General features: G+C 43.0%; 1 protein-coding gene across 1 annotated transcript; it reads right to left on the bottom strand.

Moving 5' to 3' along the window:
- Positions 1-679: 679 nt before the first annotated feature.
- On the bottom strand, positions 680-13,464 carry sh3bgrl (SH3 domain binding glutamate-rich protein like). Its single transcript, XM_085368739.1, has 4 exons — positions 13,221-13,464; positions 4,821-5,006; positions 1,920-2,000; positions 680-1,539 (listed from the first exon to the last, which is right to left on the bottom strand). Exons 1-4 carry the CDS (start codon positions 13,263-13,265, stop codon positions 1,501-1,503), a joined length of 351 nt encoding a protein of 116 aa, XP_085224865.1. The 5' UTR covers positions 13,266-13,464; the 3' UTR covers positions 680-1,500.
- Between the last annotated feature and the right edge of the window lie 982 nt (positions 13,465-14,446).

Below are 14,446 nucleotides of genomic sequence, written 5' to 3'. Positions count from 1 at the left end.
CTAAGTTGGTGAGAGAATACACGGTGCCTTACAGAACTTAAAGCACTTTTGAAATGCAGTTTTTGTCTTTATGTGTTATTCAAATGATAATCAGCTCCAGAGGTTTCACATTCTGAATTTCATTAGTACTTTTAGTGGCTTCAAGTCTTCTGGGTAGGTTCTGTTAAAGTGAACACCTATCTGAGATAGGACCCATTTGTGCTATTACAGTCAAATTTAATCAATGTCTATTCTTACATTTCACAGCTGTTGAGGCTGGTGGTAACGCGCAGAGCTTTAGAATAGGTTACATGCGCTTTTCCTGATTGGGAGAGTTTTATTTTGAAGGTCCACTGACAACTCCTGGGACTCTTTGGTCCTGACATGTGGTGTAAAGTGTTTGACCAGCGTGAGTTTGCCAGTCTGACACAGTTTGGAGGGCCACAGTAAAGTGTCTGAATACTTGTTATTATTTAGTTACTTCAGATTGAGATTTTGAATAGAATTTTAGAGAAGCGACACATATCAGTCTCCTGGATGTAGATGGATTAAAACAGTGCATTTGTTTAAAACTACATTTACGAAACAGTTACGTGTTCTGAATACTTTCTGAGATGACTGACACACGCTAAAGTAAAACAAAAACAGACACGTCAAGTCAACTTACAATTATTTATTGTACATAAAAAATGAACAGCACGGGGCGAGGAGGCAGAGCTCGTTTCAAAATCGGCTGACTGTTTTAAGAGTCATTCTTTTTGTCTGTGTGTCATTGCCGTTTTATTCCGAGGAGCGATTGTACCAGTTTACGTAAGTCAGGGATTTACCAACACCATGTTAAAAAAATTTATTCTAATAGGAACAAGAACTTCCCCCAAAACAAAACAAAAAAAGCACCAAAATTGCATGTATTGTCATTTCTGTTAAGCAAATATCATCTTGTAGAAAAAGGGTTTGCTAATAAAACAGTTTTAAGACGACAGAAAGTAACTATAAACTCAGCGGGTGGGACTGTAAGAGAAAACCGTTACTGGATCACACAATTTGGCTGAAAAATTTAAGACTTCTACTGATTAAACCTCTAAAAAACAATAATATTCATGTTTACAGTCAAAGGTTGGATGATGTTGTTTGTGGCCAACAGTGAATCTGTCTTTGTATATTTCACTGGGTCTGATGATGTCGTCCCAATCGGGTAGTCACACATTCACGGTAATGCTCTGATTGACATGTCATTGGGCCAATAGGACTATCAGGCTGAGATTAACGGGAGGAAGCTGAGCTGTTTTAGATACCCTTAATAGTCTGCTTTAGCACCTCCTTTCAACTACAGCTAGCAAGGCACGGCTGAACGCAGATTTATGAAACAGAAACGTCATGAGGAAAAAGTACATCGAAACCTTCATTATATTTATAAGCTGAGCAAGGTGTTGCTTCTATTCCCCCCCCCCGGGTCTAGGCAAGGCTGGGTCCAGATGTAGGTTAGGCCTGAGGTGTCAGGACGGGAACGATGGGAAGCTGCTACTGCTGTGCTCCTTTCTTCGCTTGAGCCTCGGCCTCCTGGAGAGAAAAAAAACAGAGAGGGAAGGGACAGAGTGTGTTATATTAAAATGGAGGATACTGGTTAATATATCCCTTGCCACAGCTCAGAGGAAAACCCCCTCTGTCTCCATGGTAACTGGCACACCTCCCTGCAGTCCCCTTTGTGGCCGAGAGGAGGCGCCAGCGAGCGAGAGAGCCTGCAAAACCGATAGGAGGCCTGCTGTGGTGGATATCATGAACAGATGTATTATGTAATGTGTGTTTTCTTTATGGAAATTAAAGTGCGAAGACGAGTGTATATTTAGGATTGTTTTACAGGAAATGTGGCTGAGGGTGTAGGAATGCACTTCTCAGGAGGGACAGTCACCCAGCATGTGTTACTGTGTCCGTGAGCTTACCTTAGAGCCCGGAGGAGCGGTCAGACCCAGAAATGCGTACACGGCGTTTTCCTCCCTGGCGTCAAAGAAGGCCTCGTAGTTCTGCGAAGCAGGAAGAAACACAAACAGAGAGGTTTAAGGCCGATCAATCAGAAGATCCGGCTCTCCTGAAGCTGAACGCTGATAATTTGAAACAGCCTCTGAGCGTGTGCGGCCTGAGGCAACAATCTGGGCGGCTGTGAGAAACAGTTGAGGTTGTGTTATCTGTCCAAGGACAGACCTCGGCAGTCAGTGTGATAGGAGGGCATTGTCTTTTGAGAATGCAGCGCAGGGTAAACAAGCTAACACGTTCAGCCCGTCTAGGGTTTAGCCGTCTCGCACATTCCTGATCCCTCGCTCCTTCTCTGACCCTTTGTCTTCTTCCTCTTTCTCCACCAGGGCACAAAACTGATTTTTCAAAAGAGCTCTACAGCTGCGAGCATCCCTGTCGTCTTTGTCTGTGACATTCAATACAGCCCATGCTGCAAGTGCACCTTCACTTTGAGCCACCCATTAGCAGCACAGGATGATGCCACAGTGCACGCATGCTAAAGGCCCCAAGTGTTTACAAAGGGAGTAAACGAACATCTGCTAACACAGTGCATCAGGTTTGTGTAGTGTTTGGTAGAGTATGTCTGATCAGCACAGCTGCCAAACTGATTCCTGAATAGAAAAAATGAATGGGGAAGTAAACAGAGGAAAGCAGAATTCATGTGTCACATTTTAAGACTTAATGCCTACAATTGTTTTGTTTTTTTTAATTGTGCGATTAGTGTATTTATACAGCCATTGCAAGAAAACTTCTTAAAGTCTTAAAGTCAGTCTGGATATAGCTCCTCCTATAGACTGGTTGATGTCATGCATTGGTTTGTGGACTTCTCAAATAAGAGGTGGATGACTAAGAAATCACTATATATGCTTTTTCACTAGAAGTGAGGCAAATCGCAGGCCTGTGACCTGGTGACTCAATTACATTTTTGTAGAGGATACAAATTTTGGTGACTGTTAAGTTACGTATGGACTCTGTATTATGACTGAACATAAAAATAAACGCAAACAGAACATAGCCTTACATCTGCAGGGTCATGAGGAATATGAAAAGAATTTGGATCTATAATAAATGTTTGTTTTTTTTAACACATACAGATGCTAATAATCAGTGTCTGAGTGATGATGTTCAACAAAGTTTTGTTCAGATTGGCCTGTTTGTTAAGGAGGATATACGTACATATATATAACATATATATACCCTGATCAAGCATAACATTCTGACCGCCTGTCTATTATTGGGTTGGTCCCCCTTTCGCTCCCAATACAGCTCTGACCCGCGGAGGCATGGACTCCACTAGACCCCTGAAGGTGTGCTGTGGTATCTGGCACCAAATTAGCAACAGATACTTTCACTCCTGTAGTTGAGAGGTGGGATCTCCATGTATCAGACTTGTTTGTCCAGCACGTTCCACAGATGCTCGACTTTGGAGGCCAAGTCAACACCTCAAACTCATTGTTGTGCTTCTCAAACCATTCCTGAACTATTTCTGCTTTGTGGCAGAACACGTTAATGGTCTGCAACAGTGGTAGGTGGTACGGGTCAAAGTAGCATCTAAATTAATGGCAGGACTGAACCCTGCAGAACAATATCTAAAGCATTGCACTGCTTCCTCTAGCTTGCCTTCTTCCCATAGGGCATCCTAGTGTCAGGTATTTCCCTGGTAAGCGATGCACACAGACAACTGGCCTTCAATGTGACCAGGCCACCTTCTTCCATTGCTCCATGGTCCAGTTCTGATGCTCACGTCCCCATTGTTGGTGGACAGCAGTCAGCATGGGCAGCCAGATTGGATTGGACTACACAAGCCAGTCTTCACTTCCCACATGCATCAGTGATCCTTGGCCGCTCATGACTCTGTCAGTGGTTCATCACTGGCCTGGAACATCCCACAAGAGCTGCAGTTTAAGAGATGCTCTGTCCCAGTCGTCTAACCATCAACATTTGGTTCTTGTCAAACTCTCTCAAATCCTTTCACTTGTCCATTTTTCCTACTTCTAACATGAACTTTGAGGACAAAATGTTCTCTTGTTCCCTCATACATCCCAACCACTAACAGGTGTCATGATGAAGAGATAATCAGTGTGATTCACTTAACATGTTAGCAGCCTTGAGTTTTGCCTGATACATGCATACACACATTTACTACGTTAAAAATGAAACCATACCTTAAAAGACACCCTGATTTGTCACCAGTTTTACTATAAATCATTTACAAAAATGGCCACGATGTTGCAAGCAGTCAGGTTTAAAACTGAACATAAACTCAGCAGGAGAGCATTTATTAGGCTATAGATCAAATGACAAGTACGGTAAACAAGCTCCCCCTATTGCCCATTAGAAAGTAAATTAAAGGTAGTTTGCATTAGTTTATTCTTTCAGACCCAGGGGTTATGTCCATTGTTTATTTACCGTCCGTAGGGGCAGCAGAACAGTGACATATTGAGACCTTACGTGTTTTGTATCAGCTTTAGTCTCCAAAAACTCTGTTTCCACTTTTAAAAAAACTAGCTGTCTTGTAAGTTGCTAGATTCCCCACTGTGTTCACCAGCTATTTGCTAACTATGTTTGGCAGCTCTGCGGTGCTGGGAAGGGAGTGTACGGAGTGTATTTTTATTAAAGCCTTTTCACTGAGCACAGCAGCTACTGAAAGAACAGTGAAGCTGCAGTCTATAAACCCAAAACAAAGGGATAAATGACGCCTGTACACTCTGTATACTTGAGGTCAACTTTTAATCAGGTGGTCTTGAAGACATGAGCTTTATTATCACAACAGTAGCTGCTTAGATGATCGCATGCAAATAATTTCATGTGTGTGCACGTGCGTGTCTTACCCCGCAATATTTGGTTTCATTAAATATCTGTGGGGGGAGCGGGTTCCCCGTGGCAGGCCTGGATTCCTCTGGGACATTCTCCCTCATCCACTTCCTGTTAGCCTCGTTGGCTGCGATGTCACACTCCTCGAACTCGATCTTATTGGCCGCCAGGAAGCCCATCACATCCTGCTGCTGCTTTTTAATCTGTGTGCGGGTGGATGAGAAAAGATGGTAGAGGGGGAAGTTGTCGGTTAAACATGACTCAGCCGTATGAGGAAACACAAGAGCCTCAGTTCATCATGCTGTCATGAGTCTGTTTTAGAAATAAGGAGACTTTTTCTCTCCTGTGAGAACTACAGAGATCACTGACTCTCTGTTACTAAGTTACCACTCTGCTAGTAAGTAAAGGAAGTGGGAACATGGGAAAGGCTAAGCAGGCACAGATTATACTTCATCTGTATCAAAAAACACACCATACAGTGAAGAAGCCTGCAGACACCAGTAATTCCCCACATTATCAGAGGAAATGTTTAAAATAAAAGCATCTCAAAATTAGTCAAAGGCTGCACTGTTTTTCTCACTGTCTGGGATTTTATGCAAATGCGATTGATTTCGACAGGAGGATATCCTGCTGCACTGGAAAAAGCACTAAATTAAACATTAACACATTTGTCATTTGTCACACTTCTAAAATAGTCTATCTGGCTTGTTGCAAAGCAACATTTTTATCTAAGGGGATGCAGCTCTACAACTAACAAGGAAATAAAGGTCTATCAAGGTTGCCACGGTGATATCTTGCAAGGTTTCATCTCTTTACAAAGAAGCCTAAATGCATCCTGCTGACAGATGAAGAAGAAGCTACAGTCTGCATAAAAGTGAGTGTTTAACTTTGTTTTCTTCCTCCTTCTGTGTCTTTCTGTGTGTGTGTGTGTGTGCGTGTGTGAGAAGTTGTGGTCCAATGAGCTCTCAGTGGGTGTGTTTAAGAGGGAGGATGGCCCTACAAGGCCAGACGGAAACATTAGCTCCTCTGGGACTTGAGAGGAGGTAACTGGTCAAACACGAGCCAAATAAGGCCTGCTGAATGGAGACACACACACACACAGAGACACACATTCAGTCTTAGCGGCACACACACACCAAAAGTAAACCAACTTCACCACGAAAACACATAATAAGGATCGATGTATCATCTTTGTGCCAGACCTGACGCCCCTGTGCGAGGGTTCCTCCCAGCTTTATGGCATGCAGATGAGACAGGTGGATTATTTAATAGCTGTTGAAACTTCACTAAGGCATGGAGGACAGTGCTCTGTGATCAGCCAGGCTGCAATCTGAATCATGGCAGTTTCACTCCAAAGGGCAAAGTCCTAAAACCAGCTCTCACTGTCTATCCACCTGCCCCAAAAAGCAATGCAACATAAAGCAACCGAGCAGAAACCTCAAAGGCTTTTTAATAGACTCTGTGTCTCCTAACGTGCATGTTTTGCACAGTCACAGGAGATTATTTGAATCTCAAAATGCTACAACGACAAGTTAAGCATAAGGTTTCTCATACTTTGGTCTGTTTTCTGCTTCACTTTGGTGCACTCAGGCCATTGGTCCAACAGGGCTACATTGTACCGCTGCCAAGCAAAATTAATTTGTAGGACAAACTGGCCACATGCCATCTGCACCGTAACTCTAATTGAGCAGTGGGAGCTCCCAGCTCCGGGCCTCTGAAATGCTCCCTCATGTCTTGAGTCCCGAATTGAGCGCCTGGTGAAAGAAAACTGGCTGTCCTTGGATTTGGGTGTGGTAATAAACAAACACTTACTTCTTATCCATTTCTTCAGAATGGTTTTATATCATTCCTTCTTCTCAAGAAGAAGATAATCATCTAATCATCTTCTTCTTCTTAAGAAGAAGAACACAAAAAGAAGTGTGAGGCAGGCCAGTATGTGCCTTACAGCAGAGACCTGCAAGTGTGAGGTTTCATTTCCATAAACTATGCTTCTCTTGCATCGAGTCCAAGCATGCAAATTAATACTGGTATTTAGCTGAACATAATGCAAAAACCAAAAAGGGTGCGCTAATGTCAGAGTTGCTTCTTTTGCATAGATGCTGATCAGCATTAGCTGTGTTACTCTATCTAATCCAGGCGTTCGTGGTACTAACCCAATGATTCCTAATCAATCAAGCGGTCCTTTTAACATTTCCAGCAGTTGGATGTTCAGTCATAGAATAACATTCAGTTATTGAATGTCTTCCACAATTGGTAAGCAGTTTTCCTTCAGGCCAGACTGTTTAAATATCTTCACCATCAAAGTAAGCTTAACTTACTTAAGTAGTCTGGCTTACAATCAAATTAAGCCAGCTGAACATCAACATGTTAGCGGTGTCACTGTGAGAAAGATAGCACCCTGATGTCAGTGTTTAGCTCAAGGTGCTGTGCAGCACTCACTTAGCGCCGTGTCTCCTGTGTCGAGTCACTCGCACACAATTACTTACTGCTGACTACCTAAACTGATTTCATCTGGGTTAGGAGAGAGGAGCCTGAAACAAACACTTCAAATCACTGATAACTACCATCATAGCACTTACTTGGCACAGTAATTAAATTTGATCACACCCACGCTGACGGACACACCCATGGAATGACTCAGGCAATTCCACATTAGCTTACTATACTAGGATGTCCGAAACCTTGATAAACAACTCCAGTAGGACAACTCCAGGGATTTATTAGAATATGAAAATATATCAAACTATGCTTTTGAAGTCATAGCAGACATTGCCGGATAGCTTGCCTGAGCTTTAAAGTCAGGAACACTTGTTTAATATAGTTTAAATTTCTTAATTATTACTTGGTTAAAATTAAACGAGACCATTGTTACCCACCGACTATCTGCTCTTAAAAGTTGCCATGCTAAGCACAAACCAGTATGTCTAAAAAGATACATACAGTCATGTAAAAAAGAAAGTTTTCACAATAGTCTATGCAGTCCTGTGAGCTCAAGGTGAACTCAGTGACCGCAAGGTACCCGGTCCAAATCATCAACCTTCTACCACCGTTGTTGACGGTTGCTACAAGGTGTTTGTGCTGATATGCTGTGTTTGTTTTACGCCAACATCTAAACTTTGATTTCTCTGTCCAAAGGACATTGTTCCAGAAGTCTTGCAGTTTGTTCAGATGCATCTTTGCAAACCCGAGGCATGCTCCCATGTTCTTTTCTGCTGCCAACACCTTCCAAACAGGCCATACTTGTTGAGTCTTTTTCTAATTGTACTCAATGAACTTTAACGTTTAACATGCTATCTGAGGCCTGCAGACTGAGAGCTCTTGGGTTTTTGCAGTTTCTTTGAGCATCGCAAACTCTGACCTTAGGGTGAATTTACTGGGACGTCCATTCCTGGGAAGATTGTGGCACTCTTCCAAACCACAAAAACTGCCACAACATCTGCTTTCCTATAGGTGCTCACACTTTAATCAAGTGCATTTGGTTATCATCGCCTGGCTGCTACTTGCCATCTTATTTTCTTTGGAACCAGTAAGGGTGTACTGACTTTTTCCAAGTACTTCATAGTCTTTTGAAACTTTCTTTTGCCTGTACTAAAGTTACAGATTGAAGTACAGATTAAGTTTATTATTAATTAAAAGAACAACTAGTTTTTGGTAGTAAGTTCAGCGGAACTTACTGTATATCGTTACATGAATGATTATTGTTGACTGACTAGAATCTGAGTTGAATACAGTTGAAGGAGGTGGAATCTGCACCACGTGAACTTTGGTTTACATGCCTTATCATCATGTGAGAGAGTTATGGCAGGACAATCCACATCCAGACATGATCAATCCCAGAAAAGGTCAGAACTCTGGCATTAACAGCTGCCAGACAATGACAAGAATTGATTGGATGGACCGTATCCACAACACTGGCTTAGATCAATATGGTGGACACTAATTGAATACCCCATCTGATTAAGGGCTGGGTTCAGCTCATGTTAATTTCAATAAGACAGGAAAGAAAACATGTTTAAAACGTCAGTTGCTCTTCACAGATAAGGCAAATAGCCTTTCATATTCCCCGGAAGCCCAACATTTGAATATGGGAAAGAAACCACTCTTTGCGCCAAGAGGAAACATGAATCAACCCCTGCCCTGTATGCTCATAAGGGATAAACGTTTGTCTTGATTAGATCACGTCTGATTTCAGCTGAAAACAGTTGCTTACTGGAAAAGTACCAAAAGCAGTAGCCTCCACCCAGTCCTGTACTCAGTCAGCATTACAATATAGTTACAAAAGAGCCTTACACTGTTGCTCTGGCTGAATTCCCATACTGCTGCCTGGAGGTGAAACAGCAACAAAATTAGCTGATATAGAAACGAACTGTAGCACCAGCCCAAATCACGTCTGACCTATAAACCTTAACATCAAATCCACAATAGGGAAAAGCATGATAAGGCTGACATTCTGAGGGCGAAAGTCCTGGGCATAGAGAGTTACACTGCATGTCCACAGCATCTCAGGTTATTACAGATTCACAGAGCATTTATTGTGACAATAAGGAAATTGTAAAACAGTGTGGCTGCAGTTCAGGCATGGAAATGAGGGAGGAAATGTGCCGTGGTGCTGGCCAGTGCCTTTGGCTCGTTAGACATTTGCAGTTTAAGTCGACCTTGTGGTCTATGGTCTAGATATACTGTTGTAGGTGCATATGTGCATTGGCATATGTGTATTTAAGGAAAAAAAGATTCTAGTTTGTTAGGCAAACTTGGCCTCGCTCAAAACCAGGCGCAGTTGAGATACCCGGTGGCATTCTATAAAAGATATTTTACATACAAATACAACATCAGAAATTTGGGTTATGTTTTAAAGAGCCATTAGCAACAGGATTGAAAACATCCCTAGAGAACTTACACGAAAGCACAATATTATATATCTAAGTGATTGAAATGCTCTGCTTCACATTACTGGGTGGAAATACAATAATGTCAGCTCACATTGTGATACCCTCCTTCATACTGTATAACTAGCTCAGACCAAAGTCAAGCAGCAACCTCCAGGGATAAAAACTGAAACCGATGTGGGAAAGTGCCAAAAACACCAGTTCATCAAACGGCCACTTGGCAATATATTGCACACAGCTTCTTGCACTGGCACAAAATATGGCTGTTTTTATAAAAGCGTGCAGGCACTGTTAACAGATTCCACTGTTAATGTTACTCACTAGTCGCTCCTGGAGGTAGTGCTGATAATACTGAGTCCTCGTAGTATTGTACCTTGAGTTAGTCTACGATTGTAGCCACTAAACATGGGTGTCTCTCCCTGTGAGACACATCCATACTGTCTATAGCTGTGTCTTTCTCTTTTAGCACTCAAAACCAAAACATGGCCACTTGTGGCTTCAAAAAACCAAGATGCTTTTTGGCTATAATGCCATCTTAAAGCTTCAAAATGGGACTTCACGAACTCAACATCACAATGCAAATGTCTCCTGGGGAAAGGTTTTATGTTCAGATGGGATAAATATTGAGCTGTTTGGCTACAATGACAAGAGGTGTGTTGCAGGAGTAAAGGTGTACCAACTGTCAAGCATGGTGGTGGTAGCATTATGCTCGACAGTTGGTACACTATTGTTAGGTTTGAAAGGCTAGCATTATGCTCTTGTTAATGAAGAAGGAGGACTACCTCCAAATTCTTTAACTTCATTTTAAATCAACTGATAAAGTGTTGAAAGTTACTCAGAGAGTTGCGTTCCAACAGGACAATGATCCAAACACTGGTTTTGGAATGGATAACACATGCTAGCAATTAGCTTCTGTAATGGCCTTCCCAAAGCCCCGACCTCAACCCTATTTAATATTTTGGGACTATGATTAAAAGCCAGGCCTGTGCAAACAAACCAACTAGATTAAATGAACTCTACCAATTCTGCCAAGAAGAATGGTGAGATATCGATCCAGAATTATGCCCGACGCTTGTTGATACCAAAAGTGCCTGATCAAGGTGAGTGTATATGTATATACTTGCGCCTGTATGTAAACTTGGCAAGTTGTGTATATCAGAGAAAACCTGAAACGATTTCAAACTTTTGTACCAAGTTTATGTTTTTGGATATAGGAAATCTGAAAAAAATAACATGTCATGCATGACCATGGTGGATGTATCTGAACTTCTAATTACAACTGTATACATTTACCATCTCCTACCAGAATACTCACATTGTGTATTTATTTCTTATATGTATTTCTTTAGTGTAAAGTGATCTATTTTTTAGATCTATTTCTTTTCTGATAGTTTTATTTTTATAGAGCTATGTTTTTTAATGTTTTGGGGACATGGTAATTTCCCAATTTTGGGGATAAAGTATTTCCTCATCATATTCTTCTGGAATTTTATTGTTGTTCCCTTTTTTCCATTTTTTTCTGTCAGAAAAAAACCTGTTTTTTCCAAGTGGCAGCAACGTATGCAACTGGAGTTTGTGGCATTTTGCTAAATCATATTTTGAGGAACAGTACTGTTGACATAACTCACCTCAGTTCTTTTTTTCATTACCATACTGTAGCCTTTTCTAACTGGAATCTGTCTATTGACACATACTGTAAATCTGATGTTGTGCTCTTCTATGACAAACTAATACTGAAGCTCAATCAAATAACAGTACTTTGTTTTTGACCTTTGACTCTTGTACGGATCAGCTTTCACATGAAATCAATCAGCCCCAAAAGCTAACACAATGCTCGAACACAAAGAAGAACTTAATGTCTTGGAAAACAAAACCATCTATCTGGATGATGCTGACTGTTGTAGTTTGTCAAGTGCTGAACCTCATATAGCCCTCTGGCTAACTTCACACAGTCTGCTGCTCTGACCTGCATTCAGTTTCCTCTGTGGAACAAAAAACACTTGAAATATTATTTTTTTTAAATACTCCTACTTATCTCCCTGTTTTTGGATGTTCCTCTCTGCACATTCTTATTTATACTCGAGTGCTTAATGTAGTATCAGATGGGGCTGGGTAGAGGAATGTGATGACACTGTTTTGTAGACACAGACGCAAAAAAGCAAGCTTAGTTGCGACAGAGGCTTTTCGCCACGATTTCCCGCTCAGCAGCCTGCTCATGCTAATGTGCGAAGAGAGATTTTAAATATTGTGTAATTCAGACATTCAGTAAATGCTTTAATAATCTACAATAGTGCATCTGCTAAAATAAAAATCAAAGGGAATGAGTTAAACATGGTAAGAACAAACAAAATGAACTCTAACGCTGCTGCTCTGCTGACTATGAAAACAGTGCAAAAGCTCGTACGCCTCTTCTAGAGGACTTAACCAAAAACAAATCAATGAGAGGTAATGCACTTTCCCAGACAGACTCCAGGACGCTGATGGCATCGCTGGCTCTAAACTCACTCCACTCTGACTCTACAGGAAGCTCCTGTGCTCTAAAGCCTGCTGCTGAGCCTGTGCAAATGTCATTTACTGTCAGGGCAATAAAGTCACTCAGAGCAGTCCAACTGAAAGGAGGCTCTGTTTGATTATTTCCTGTATGTGAGCTGTGAAAACAAACGGCTGGCGGAAGGAAAATCGCCCTACAGGTGATCTAAAGCACAAGGGTACAACAAGTGACTATAAAGTTGGACACTTTTATCAAAGGAATCTTTAATTAAAGGTTCTTTTTTTGGGAGCATTTCTCCTGATAAAATTTGCACGTTTACAGTTTTGAGACTTTGCAGACACCAGGCGCGATGCTAAATGCAATGTTTTCATCGCATCTGATGTTGACTAGTTGTAGGATACAGTGTGCAAGAACTCAATGTTTAATGCGCTTCTGCATGCTCGTGTTTATGTTGATCCAGAAGTCTTAAACCCTACTTCAGGGCTGCAGCTGCTTGTCTAAAAGGGGGGCCCTGGAGAATTGCATCACCATCATTCCTCTGCACTCTGGAAGAAACTGGCAAGTCTGGAGCTAAAAGAATGTCCTCTCTACTGAAGGAAAACAAGAGTCCTGCTCTGGCATCAGGTGACACTGCACATCGTTTTAAGTTCATCTATTGATTTTTTTATTTTCTGCATGTCTTTCCTGTTCACAGTCTAGTTTCAGCTGAAAAACCCAATAAACTGCCACTCCAGGAAGCACTGTGACAAACCGCAGCTGAGAGAGACAGACGCCCGCTCGCTCCTCAAACTTCCTCCCTGCCCCTTTCTCTGTGCACGAAGTTAAAAGAAAATCAAGGAGAGACTCGAGCTGCGTTCAAAGTGTGGTGGACGGCAGAGCTGCATGCTTACTGATGAGTCAGGCCACCCCGCGCAGTGAGAGGATGACAGCCCGGTGGACATCAGTTAAGTAGAATAAAAAAGTTCGGCCTGGCTGCTGCATATACACCCCCCTATCACCTCGTACGCACACAAGCCACACGCAATCACCCCGAATCTTACCGAAGTGGATCCAGAGGACGATGCTATGTACACTTTGATCACCATCTTATCTCCCTGATGCTGTTGTCACAAAAGTCCGGCGGGCTGAGCTGGTCGGCTGCTTGCTCTGCTGCTCGCAGACACTGTGCAGGTGGGCGGCTGAGCAGCGAGACACAAAGGAGAAAAAACTACAGCAACAAACTTCCGAGGCTGAAATAACGTACCAGTCTCTGGTAGACAGCGCAGACGATCTGCGCAAATGCTCCGGTCCTCAGCACTGGATGGAGCTTTGCATTCCTCCCCCGCCTCCACTCTGCCTCCCCGCCCCTTCTAGCCTCTCTCTCTCTCTCTCCGTTTGTGTGTGTGTGTGGAGCTGAAAAGCACACACTCTCAGACTGGTACACGCACAGAGAGGTGGCCTGTCAAGATGGCAACGGGGTTATACTGCCTGAATATTTCAGCATCGACCTCCCCCTCCACAGCATCACCACCACCCGTCCTCACCCCTTTGTCTGTAAGCCAGACACTGGCTATTGTTCGGCGCACAATGCACGTGTGCACGGTTACAGGTGTCCCGGCACTACGTGTGAACGAGGAGGCAGGTTAATGTGATAGAAAATAAAAATCTGATTTTTTTTTTTTTTTTTTTTGGAGAGTGTGTGTGTGACAGCACAGCCTGTGGAAGCGCCGTCTTCAGAGCAGGCGCTTTATTATTAGCCGGGCTTCGTGGGCCCCCTGCAGGCGTCTGGAGAAGTCGACGCGAGGCCTTTTTCCCCCCTGAAACGAATTTAAGGAAAGCCGACTGACAAAAAAAGTGTCGGAGAGGAGGAGGGGGAGGAGTGGGCGCCATATTGGACTGAAACTCGAAGTGAATCTATGGTTAAATCTCCCCCGCTGACTTCTGCAGAGGCGAGCCTGTGCTTTAATAAGAGCCAGCGAGGATGCCTGGCTCGCACTGGGGGCATGTTGCCTACCGCCGGGGCCTGTATGAACCATGCATGCGGCTCCCTCTCTCACACACACACACACACACACACTAACACGGCTCACTCGTGTGAAGGCAAACATGTCCTCGAACGCGAGCCTTTTCCCCCTTCTTTGCAGGCTTCCACCCATCTCCCTCTGCAAGAACAAGCCATTCGCGGCAGACCCCTCAACATCACCGGCTCCAAAATTCCAAGTGTTCTGCAGCCCCCAATGGCGTCACCCGATTGGCCGAGGGCCTATCAATCATGCCTTTAGCCGCA

Source organism: Diplotaxodon limnothrissa, linkage group LG2, assembly GCF_057381915.1.
Source record: "Diplotaxodon limnothrissa isolate DT_005_m linkage group LG2, D_limnothrissa_male_GT1.1, whole genome shotgun sequence".
In the NCBI taxonomy this organism is placed as follows: Eukaryota; Metazoa; Chordata; class Actinopteri; order Cichliformes; family Cichlidae; genus Diplotaxodon; species Diplotaxodon limnothrissa.
Note: the sequence above shows the minus strand (reverse complement) of the source record. Positions and strands in the feature narration are given on the sequence as shown.

Excerpts from the sequence above, each read along its gene's own strand:
- sh3bgrl (XM_085368739.1), bottom strand. The coding sequence starts at position 13,265 with ATGGTGATCAAAGTGTACATAGCATCGTCCTCTGGATCCACTTCG. Across the intron at positions 5,007-13,220 it reads CGTCCTCTGGATCCACTTCG|ATTAAAAAGCAGCAGCAGGA; the intron begins GTAAGATTCGGG and ends ACCCGCACACAG. Across the intron at positions 1,540-1,919 it reads CCGCTCCTCCGGGCTCTAAG|GAGGCCGAGGCTCAAGCGAA; the intron begins GTAAGCTCACGG and ends TTTTCTCTCCAG.